Here is a 12126-nt window from a genome sequence, read left to right on the forward strand (position 1 = left end):
ATAGTCTCCAACATTGCAAGCTTTTCAAGACCGAAAGAATTTTGGGTCACCTTTCTATTATCAGTTTAAGTCACAGAAATGCTTAAAAACACCATTTCTTTTGTCATTAATGTTAATTCTATAGATGTTTTGATTTTTTGATTAAAGAAGCAAAAAAAAATTTTTTTTCAAAAAAAAAAATTTTGCCTACCTACCGACCCTATATTTTTTCAGCCTGAAAGCAGAAACAAACATATTTTTTTTCTAGGCCTGACTTTAACTTTCCCATCCTCAATTTTCCTTTTTTTTAAGGACAGACGAGACGTTCCTTAATTATAGATAAATTTTTCTAAGAGTTTGGCATTGAAGTATTGCTACTAAAACATGTTTACTCACAAAAAATTGAGGTACCTTACCAGGCATTTCTGCAAGATACCAAGGGTAGTTTTTCTTATATAATCCTTTGGGTAAGAAAAATAATTTTCCAATTTCAAATGTTTAAGTGTTTGGATCTTTAAAAAACGTTTAGAAACTGGTTTAGAAATCAGAGTGTTATCAAAATTTTGAATATTTTTCATACATTACGAAGATATACAAATTAAAAGATTTTGAGGAACGTCTCGTCTGACCTTAAAGTAGTAATATCCCACTACATGTATATCACCTGCAAGTAGTGTTAACATCTCCAAACTTATTTGATAATCAAGATCATGCTCCAAGAACGACCAATTCGAGGCAGACTATTGAAGGATAAGTTGATCTTACTAAGATTTCAACAACCTCGTATTAAGGCAACATTTCGCAAATTCCACGGTCGTTTAAATGATCTTATTTGCAAACATAACATACGATTGAGTGCAGATTTGCCTGACTTATTTCATACCATATATTAGGCTTTCAGTTTTATACCAGATTTGAATATGGAAGGCTTCATAAACCTGATCAGTACATAGGGCTCAAGCAGGCAACAGATGATGTTTACTTCTCGTGGGCATCTCATCCTACATCTGGATTTTACAGGGGCCCGTGTAATTTGTTCTCTTCACAGATTTGTTTTTGGTTTTTTTTTGTTTTGTCGACTTTTTGAGATTGATAATTTTCTATATATTCACTTTTTCATTATCTGAGCAGTCCGTCGGATGGGACATTAAATGGTGCCCCGTGTCAAGGATAACAACCCCCTTGGCACGCAAAAGACCGTTTCTCTGGAGTTCGATAAAGAGTAGGCTCATTGGGGGCCGCCAGAGAAACCAAAAGCTTTCAAAAACCGGTTAATACTTGCCCGCCAAAATATGGCTGAAATATCGCCGACTTGGCGTTAAACAATATGAAATCAATCAATCAATCATTATCTGAGCACTTTTGAAGACGTTATAAAGAGAAAAATGTCAGAATATTCTACGAAGGTTGTATAAAATGAATAGGATGGAACTGAAATCAAATTGATTAATAACAACTTCTATTTATAATCTTTAATGATAAGATTGCATCAAATTACTTGTTTAAAAAAACCCATCAATCTAATAAATTAATATCTAAAATACTTATATGACTAGGTAACCAAAAATAAATGCACCATATTTTACTTGACACCTCAGCTGTTTTTGACAATGTTTGAACAGTTGCAGATGAATTACCACTGAGAGAGAATAATATCTGTATATAATAATAACTGCTGTAAATACATGTACATATGTAAGAACAGAAATACAGATCCTGATGAACATCATGCCTATTTGTTTTGTCTTTTCTGTTGTACAAATAAGTTAATTTATAAAATATTTTCATAAAAAGTTTACCCTCTTACAGTAATTATGTTTTTTTTTTGTTACAAATAACATAGTAATAATTGATTTACAAAGTTAATGAGTTTTGAGTATATCCTGGAGACGTGATTTATACTATATAACAAGAAAGTCATTTCATAGGCTCTATTTGCCCCCACCCAACCCCACCCCTATTAATCTCAGTAAATCTACAAAAAATTCTTAGAATATATTTTATTTTTACTCCAAGGGAATATTGTTTTTATTCCTAGTATGCAGTGGTTACTTATTCCAACAGAAAAACAGTTATACAGTCAAATTGTAATACTGAAGGCAAATTCCCTTTACAGTTTTAAAATTACTAAAATGATATTCAGATGACTTAAGTTTGTAATATTTAAAAGATGATCCACATTATACAATAAACAACTGCAGCCCTGTTGCTGCTTCTCAGTTACAACAATATACAGAAATCAAGCTTATCAAGGAATAGATTATGCACATTACAAATGATTGTAAAGAAGTAACTCAAACTTGTATGTGTCCATAAATTAGTCATTATACTTTTAAAACGATAAATATGTGTTTTCAGGCATATAACTGCCAGATTAAGAAATAAAAATAAATAAATACCATGCATATTTCCAGATTGCTTATGATAAACGACAGATATACATGTGATGATAAGGAAAAACATAAGGTTGAAGTTCATATACATTGAAAGTATCACAATGATGGCATGAAAGCACAATATTAACAAGGAGTTAAGTTTTTGTTCTTTCTTGAGATAAGAATTTGTTATTTAGTTATTCCAATCAATTGTCAACTGATTATTGGCATTTTAAAAGAAATCATACAGAAAAAAGCACTTAAAATGAATGATACACATAAAAAGGGAATATTACATATCACTCTGGTATGGAGACACTGGCACTATAGACTAGGTGTAATCACTGTTGAACATGGCGTTCTGATCTACAGAGTTTGTCTGTTGTAAACCGTTAGCTTGTATCACCCCCACATCAACACTGGGAGAACTAGGTCCTCTACCCTCAGACTTCAAGTGATTAGCAGCTGGATTTCCTTTAGATTGTTCAAATCTGTAACAGTCAGGAATATGATGTCAAATATGCAAAATGTATTCAATTTTAAAAACTTGTAATTTCTTTCCTTTCTTGATGTAACAATTATTGCTTCAAAAGCGGATCCTTTTTCCGCTATGTTTTTGCATATTTTGGGGTATTTTTTTTTAAATAAATATTTTGACATATTTGTGTATAGAATACAAAGAAATAACATTATAAAAAGAACTAGTCAATACTGTAAAATTAACCATTAAAAAAACTACCTCTTACCTTGAAGGACTGTGTTGGACTGAAGCAGATGATGACATTGTTCCGTTGACATTTGGGGGCAGGGCTGACCTTTGACCTACATGTCTGCGTATTTCTGCCTCACTACTGCTGCTCAGAACATCTTCATCATAAATCCTGTATCTGTAAACAAAAATCACATCAACAGTCTCAACTCAGAATTTAAAAAGAAATATATTGAAAAGCTCATTTGATTCATTTATACTTTTTATTCACTGTTGAAAAATGAAAATTTGGGGGAAAACTGTATTTCGTGGGATAACCTACCTGAATCCATTCTCATCTTCCCCCACCTGGCTCTGTTCATCATCGCTATCTTCATCAGGAGCCACAAACATCACCTCCAGCTCAATGTCACCCAGCTAATAAAATACAAACATCACAACTGCTGAATTATACAAACAAACATCACTTCTAGCTCTATGTCACCCAGCTAATTAAATACAATAGAACATCATAACTGCTGAATTATACAAACAAACATCACTTCCAGTTTTATGTCACCCAGGTAATTAAATACAATACAAACATCACTTCTAGCTCAATGTCATCTAGCCAATAAAATACAATAGAACATCATAACTGCTGAATAAATACAATAGAACATCATAACTGCTGAATAAATACAAAAGAACATCATAACTGCTGAATAAATACAATAGAACATCACAACTGCTGAATAAATACAATAGAACATCACAACTGCTGAATAAATACAATAGAACATCACAACTGCTGAATAAATACAATAGAACATCACAACTGCTGAATTATACTACAAACATAACTTCCAGCTCTATGTCACCCAGCCAATAAAATACAATAGAACATCACAACTACTGAATTATACAATATAACATCACCTCTAGCTCTATGTCGCCCAGCCAATAAAATACTGTTATCACAACTGATTTTTTATGCGACAAATGTTCACCCAAAACAGAGCAAAATGCAGGAACAAACATTTTGATAATTTGATACAGACGTTATCAATCCATATGCTGGATTTTCTACACTGTAGATGCATATCATACTTTCGGTTATTTATATTCTGGGAATCTATAATGCAAATGGGAATTAAATAATAGTGCCCATTTCACTGTATCTCAACTGGGAGTATATTGTAATCTGTAGCTGCAAAGATTAGCAAAATATCAAGGTCCGTTTCAAGCTAACTCAAATGTTGCATACCAAGCTTTCACATTTAAGATATTTTTGAAAATCTGACGGATGCTTAAAATTCTACATCTGTTCTTAAACTTGTTTTTCGGTGACAGTCTTATCTTACCATGAAAGATGTTTAAAGCAAAATTGAACATGTATCTATGGATGCTGTGTTAGATACATGCACTACTGCCTGCATCTTAGATACAAATTACATAGAACAGTTTTTTCCTAGTTTATCATATGGTATTTAAGCCAAAGAGTACAAATGGTACATCTTCAGAAATCTTCCTGGATGCCTTCAATAGCTGTTGAATATTATCAAATATGATAAAAGTTGCTAGGATAGTTAAATATTAAAAAGCCTTTATAATGAATCAATTATAGAATCTCAGCAACCAATAACTCAGACTTAGGATGATTTATGACCTGTGATGACCTGAGTATGATTTCTGACCTGTGATGACCTCAGTATGATTTCAGACCTGTGATGACCTCAGTATCATTTCATACCTGTGGTGACCTTGGTATGATTTCAGACCCATGATGACCTCAGTATGATTTCTGACCTGTGATGACCTGAGTATGATTTCAGACCTGTGATGACCTGAGTATGATTTCTGACCTGTGATGACCTGAGTATAATTTCTGACCTGTGATGACCTGAGTATGATTTCAGACCCGTGATGACCTCAGTATAATTTCTGACCTGTGATGACCTCAGTATGATTTCATACCTGTGGTGATCTTGGTATGATTTCAGACCTGTGATGACCTAAGTTTAATTTAAGACCTGTGATGACCTGAGTATGATTTCTGACCTGTGATGACCTGAGTATAATTTCTGACCTGTGATGACCTGAGAATGATTTCAGACCCGTGATGACCTCAGTATGATATCTGACCTGTGATGACCTGAGTATAATTTCTGACCTGTGATGACCTAAGTATGATTTCTGACCTGTGATGACCTGAGTATAATTTCAGACATGCGATGACTTGAGTATGATTTCAGACCTGTGATGACATGAGTATGATTTCAGACCTGTGATGACATGAGTATGATTTCAGACCTGTGATGACCTGAGTATGATTTCAGACCTGTGATGACCTGAGTATGATTTCAGACCTGTGATGACCTGAGTATGATTTGTGACCTATGATGACCTCAGTATGATTTCTGACCTGTGATGACCTGAGAATGATTATAGACCTGTGATGACCTGAGCATGATTTCAGACCTGTGATGACTTGAGCATGATTTTTGACCTGTGATGACCTGAGAATGATTTCAGACCTGTGGTGAGTATGATTTCAGACCTGTGGTGAGTATAATTTCTAACCTGTGATGACCTGAGTATGATTTCAGACCTGTGATGACCTCAGTTTGATTTCAGACCTGTGATGACCTCAGTATGATTTCAGACCTTTAATGACCTGAGTATGATTTCATACCTGTGATGACCTGAGTATGATTTCTGACCTGTGATGACTTGAGCATGATTTCAGACCTGTGATGACCTGAGCATGATTTTAGACCTGTGATGACTTGGGCATGATTTCAGACCTGTGATGACGTGATTATGATTTCTGACCTGTGGTGAGTATAATTTCAGACCCGTGATGACCTCAGTATGATTTCAGACTGGTGATGACGTGATTATGATTTCTGATCTGTGGTGAGTATGTTTTCTGACCTGTGGTGACCTGAGTATGATTTCTGACCTGTGATGACCTGTGTATGATTTCAGACCTGTAATTATCTGATGCCCTGTTCACACGGAGAGTTTAATTTGCAGTAAATTAATTGGAAGTAAACAAATGGGACGTAAATTAATGCAAAATAAATTGTGTTCACTCGACAACTAATGCGAAGTAAACTCATGCAAATTAAAATTTTACTTCTGCAGCCCGGGGTCAGCATGGCTATTATGATGTCATTTGCAAATCACGTCAAATATGCAGAAGCAGATACATTTGACATAATGGCAAAGTGTCTCTATACACATTTTAACGATTAACAAAATTTTCCGTAGTTTTTTACACAAAAATAGCACACAAGTACCTATAGCTGACCACCAACAAGTGGCATTTGACTAAATTTTGCCATTATGCATGCGTCAGAATTTAATTCGAATTAGCTTCGCTTAGCGTTCACATGGAGCTAATGCCAAGTAATTTAATGAGAAGTAAACTAATTCGAATTAAACTAATTCGCATTAAATTCTCCTTGTGAATGCTAAGCGAAGCTAATTCGCAGTAACTTCACATTTAATTCAAATTAAACTCTCCATTTGAACAGAACATTAGTATGATTTCAGACCTGTGATGACCTGACTTTGATTTCTGACCTGTATAGACTTGGTATGATTTCTGACCTGTAGAGATTTGGTATGATTTCTGACCTGTAGAGATTTGGTATGATTTCTGACCTGTAGAGATTTGGTATGATTTCTGACCTGTAGAGATTTGGTATGATTTCTGACCTGTAGAGATTTGGTATGATTTCTGACCTGTATAGACTTGGTATGATTTCTGACCTGTAGAGATTTGGTATGATTTCTGACCTGTAGAGATTTGGTATGATTTCTGACCTGTAGAGATTTGGTATGATTTCTGACCTGTAGAGATTTGGTATGATTTCTGACCTGTATAGATTTGGTATGATTTCTGACCTGTATAGACTTGGTATGATTTCTGACCTGTAGAGATTTGGTATGATTTCTGACCTGTAGAGATTTGGTATGATTTCTGACCTGTAGAGATTTGGTATGATTTCTGACCTGTAGAGATTTGGTATGATTTCTGACCTGTAGAGATTTGGTATGATTTCTGACCTGTAGAGATTTGGTATGATTTCTGACCTGTAGAGATTTGGTATGATTTCTGACCTGTATAGATTTGGTATGATTTCTGACCTGTATAGACTTGGTATGATTTCTGACCTGTAGAGATTTGGTATGATTTCTGACCTGTAGAGATTTGGTATGATTTCTGACCTGTAGAGATTTGGTATGATTTCTGACCTGTAGAGATTTGGTATGATTTCTGACCTGTAGAGACTTGGTATGATTTCTGACCTGTAGAGATTTGGTATGATTTCTGACCTGTAGAGATTTGGTATGATTTCTGACCTGTAGAGATTTGGTATGATTTCTGACCTGTAGAGATTTGGTATGATTTCTGACCTGTAGAGATTTGGTATGATTTCTGACCTGTAGAGATTTGGTATGATTTCTGACCTGTATAGACTTGGTATGATTTCTGACCTGTAGAGATTTGGTATGATTTCTGACCTGTAGAGATTTGGTATGATTTCTGACCTGTAGAGATTTGGTATGATTTCTGACCTGTAGAGATTTGGTATGATTTCTGACCTGTAGAGATTTGGTATGATTTCTGACCTGTAGAGATTTGGTATGATTTCTGACCTGTATAGATTTGGTATGATTTCTGACCTGTATAGACTTGGTATGATTTCTGACCTGTAGAGATTTGGTATGATTTCTGACCTGTAGAGATTTGGTATGATTTCTGACCTGTAGAGATTTGGTATGATTTCTGACCTGTAGAGATTTGGTATGATTTCTGACCTGTATAGACTTGGTATGATTTCTGACCTGTAGAGATTTGGTATGATTTCTGACCTGTAGAGATTTGGTATGATTTCTGACCTGTAGAGATTTGGTATGATTTCTGACCTGTAGAGATTTGGTATGATTTCTGACCTGTAGAGATTTGGTATGATTTCTGACCTGTATAGACTTGGTATGATTTCTGACCTGTAGAGATTTGGTATGATTTCTGACCTGTAGAGATTTGGTATGATTTCTGACCTGTGATGACCTGGGATGATACTTTACTTGTTGTGATATGAGTATTATACCTCACCTGTTGTGACAGTACATGGACGGCCTCAGCATGCTTGGATTCCCGTAGGTCGATACCATTGACAGACAGGATAGCGTCTCCTACATACAGTGCATCACATTTATCTGCTGGCTGACCCTCATGGATTTCTGAGATCAGAATTGGAACACCATGTTCTTTTCCTCCCTGTCAAGGAACAATAGTCATTGATTTAAATGATATCATTTTAATTGACAAAGTAATAAATACAATTTAGCAAAAAGAAAACATCCTCTTCATATTCATGAAGATTTCTTGTAGTTACTTGCAATATTACATATATGGACTATTCTTAAATTAAATTGTCTACTCTGCTTTCAGCTTACTCCTTATTTAGCTAGCATTAGCTGGTTATTAACAATTCACATATTTATGTACTACATAAAGTAATTAATAGGCCTTGACCCTCCTCCTCTGAACATATTTAGGCTGACAGGTTATACATACAGTGATTGATAGGCCTAGACCCTCCTCTTATGTACATATTGAGACTGACAGGTTATACATACTGTGTCTGATAGGCGTAGACCCTCCTATTTTGTACATATTTAGACTGACATGTTATACATACTGTGATTGACAGGCCTAGACCCTCCTATTTTGTACATATTTAGACTGACAGGTTATACATACTGTGATTGACAGGCCTAGACCCTCCTCTTCTCCCTTCTTGATGGTCACTTTTCTTGTCTCCCCCAGACCATGTTGTTTACGAAGGGACTGAAAATCCTGGCTCAAAAAAAAAAATCACAAATCAGCATATTTATACTTCATCAATCAATGTATACAAAGATGTGGATTTTTTATCTTTAGGAGATTGGCCATGAAATTGTCTGGTTTCTGGTACTGTTTACCACATTTCTTTTTCTTCCATAGAGTTTTTTTTCCATGGAATGATTTCTTTTTTCCATCACTAGATGTTAGTTATGTATATTTTGAAAAAAAAATATATCTCTCTCTCTCTAACTTACATTCAAAAATTGAATATAATGTTACAATTTGTTGTAAATAGCTGATATTTGTTATAAATACCTTAAATTAGAAAAAAAAGTTCCAAATATGGATAAAATATATTGAGAAAGGTAAATAATTAGCACTGAATATGTTTGTTCTGGTGTGAAAATCTCCTTTTATTTTATCCTATGTACATTGTAAATTGTAACCAGACACATATATTATTTCTTAAATAAGTGTAAAAAATTACATTCAAATATAATAGTATTATCCAGAAATTTATAATTCCAAGATACCTCATATGTCATGCGTAATACAATAGAATTGCAGAAAAAAATTGTCTTCTCTAAATTTCATGGTCTTTAGGAATGAAATCCAGGATTGATATTTCTTTCTTTCAAATACTAATTGAACACATGAATGCATCATTTCCAATCATATTAAATGTAAGCATCCATAAAATCACCAAGAAGCAGATACATGTATACCCGCCATATTTAATATGAGTATGACGTCATTCACCAATCCTACACACACTCTAGATTGTCTGCAGGAATTGGGTGACCTACATCTTAATGTGAAAGTAGATTATTGGCTAACTATAGTAAAAAAATTGTTATTAATATAAACAATTTGTTACCAATGGTAAAAAAGTGTAACAAAAGTTACCGATGGTGAAACCTGGAACACACCTTTTTGATTAATTTTAAAACAGTTTGATAATGTGGCACAAATGCATGTCAGAGTTCATTGCTTCAGTAGCAACTAATTGATAATTTATCATGTTTATATAACTCAAAATTTACTCATACTTAGATACAAGCTTACTCACATGCCCCTCTGGCATCTGGAGTTTTTTCTTTCGATTAGTTCGCCCCCTACATGCACGTATAACAGTTTTGTGTCGATGGAGATGGATTTCTGCTTCTAACTGATTCCAGAGTTTGTCATGCTCCGCCCCTCGCATGTCACGACCCAACAACTGGATCTGTTGTATTCTGCAACATGTATAAAGAACAATATAGATTCTATTGATATAATTTTTTACAAATATTTTTGCCTATATATATACTCTTTGTATATAACTCTTTGTCTAGGTATTTGTCTACTAGACACATACCTTCCTGCTTGTTCTTTGTCTAGGTATTTGTCTACTAGACACTGACCTTCCTGCTCGTTCTTTGTTTAGGTATTTGTCTACTAAACACTGACCTTCCTGCTAGTTCTTTGTCTAGGTATTTGTCTACTAGACACTGACCTTCCTGCTAACTCTTTGTCTAGGTATTTGGCTGCTAGCCTGGCCCCGTACACCTCTCCCTGTAGAGCCAGTATATACTGCCTCAGCTCCTCGTTCTCACTCCGTAACTCCTTCACCTCCGCCTCCACTCGCTCCAGTGTCGAGCCTCCTGCTGTTTTAACCTTCATTTCTTCTTCCTACAAAGCCAACAAATTGTTTTATGTTTAACAGTTATGAACGGCATGAGATACAGACAAAATACAATTTTTTGTTAAAACAGTTTCCATAAAAAAAAGTTAGAACAAAGTAATCAACTATTCTTTTTTTTAATGTTTTGTTTACAATACTGAAAATATATTCACCTGATTCATGAAAACATGGACAAATATTTGTAAATATGATCCTATTTACCACTACCTTCTTCAAACTTTTTAGCTGTGCTTCATTGATGATAATGATTCAACCAATGGTATTAACACAGGGAGACCTGAAGCTCACCACTTTTTTCTGGATTGTAGTGGAATCTACTTCAATTCCTTTCTGAGACTGAATCTGAAGCTGGGTGGAATGTAGTTGAAGCAATACATTGTGGAGTTCTCTCTCTACGTGTTCTTTAGCTGATCTCATCTCTACCAGGTCTGCCCTCATGTCCACTAACTGTGCCTACAATTTGCAAACACAATAAGTCCTTCAATCTTTCATATTAATAACCCAGCGAGCGTCACTGCAAGCTCTTAAAGCAATGCCTGGGCAATTGAAAGAGAAAATTTGGACCAATGCACATTCATTCATCAGATTTTTTTTCCTCAGTGAATCTGGACCCACAATGCATCGCTTGTTTAAGCTACGAATGGCAGCAAAATTCAACTAAAGGTTAACATGCCTTGATTTTATGGATAAATATTGAAGATAAACAGTAAACAAAACGTTCCTCATTTACTTTCAGCACTGTTCAGGCTTCTTTTTGGTATTATAACTTACATACGACATCATGTGACGTCAGAGTCTAGACACATCAAATGGCATGACGTGCGGTTTAATGAGCCCAATATAAACTGTAACAAAAGAAATATCTGAGCTTGCCATAACAGTCGCACTGTCAACATTTTTTTTTCTAGCCAGTTAGTCAACTGGTAAACTTCCACAACCACTATTAACGTGATTAAAGCTAACTAGTATACATAATGTAAGTGAATTTAGAGAGTTCTCACGATTAACCACTGGGCAAAGAGAAATTTGGACTTTAGCTAAAGAAAGCTATTCTGAAAAGTTAAATGAAGTGATATTTCTAAAACAAGCTATATGGCTTAATTGTGTTCATCGGGAGATTATGCAGGAACTGATAAGGTTTTTATTGATATCCGCTTTACTATGTTATGAAAGGCACTACTGTCACACCATCAAAAGAAAAAAACATTAAAAAATATTTTAATTTTGTTTTAGATGTAAATGACAAGTCAGTTTTAAAAGCAAATCAGCGTTTAATGTTCAGAAACCTCTATTTTAGCGTTGGACTGGAATACGGTCTGAGATTTGTGGCATAGTTGAGCAAACGCAGCACTGAGTGCAGTCATCTTCTGCCTCCCATCATACGTGAGCTCACATTGATCTGGATCGATCTCCCCTAAGAGTAAATCTAAATCTACGAAGGCTTTGTCAAATTCCTTTTCCAATATATCTAGCCAACGAAATGACAGGGTGGCTGCCATTTTTCCACATCAATAATACTCCATGTTTAAAGATT

At 34.8% G+C, this 12126-nt stretch overlaps 1 protein-coding gene across 1 annotated transcript; it reads right to left on the bottom strand.

The window, feature by feature from the left end:
• Positions 1-1935: 1935 nt before the first annotated feature.
• Positions 1936-12126, bottom strand: LOC134271865 (Golgi-associated PDZ and coiled-coil motif-containing protein-like). The gene is made up of 9 exons (XM_062754078.1): positions 11879-12126; positions 10881-11045; positions 10404-10579; positions 9978-10143; positions 8825-8920; positions 8174-8338; positions 3386-3480; positions 3101-3241; positions 1936-2845 (listed from the first exon to the last, which is right to left on the bottom strand). The coding sequence occupies exons 1-9, from the start codon at positions 12089-12091 to the stop codon at positions 2686-2688; spliced, it is 1377 nt and encodes a 458-aa protein (XP_062610062.1). The 5' UTR covers positions 12092-12126; the 3' UTR covers positions 1936-2685.

Source organism: Saccostrea cucullata, unplaced genomic scaffold (assembly GCF_032062105.1).
Source record: "Saccostrea cucullata isolate Sc308-1 unplaced genomic scaffold, CSIRO_AGI_Scuc_v1 ctg635, whole genome shotgun sequence".
NCBI lineage: Eukaryota > Metazoa > Mollusca > Bivalvia > Ostreida > Ostreidae > Saccostrea > Saccostrea cuccullata.

What these genes read in the sequence shown, in the direction of transcription:
- LOC134271865 (XM_062754078.1), bottom strand. Translation starts at nt 12,091, where the DNA reads ATGGCAGCCACCCTGTCATTTCGTTGGCTAGATATATTGGAAAAGGAA. An exon ending in TCCAGATGCCAGAGGGGCAT is followed by an intron (nt 8,921 to 9,977) that starts GTGAGTAAGCTT and finishes TTTTTGAGCCAG; the next exon opens with GATTTTCAGTCCCTTCGTAA. An exon ending in GAAGATGAGAATGGATTCAG is followed by an intron (nt 3,242 to 3,385) that starts GTAGGTTATCCC and finishes TTTTGTTTACAG; the next exon opens with ATACAGGATTTATGATGAAG.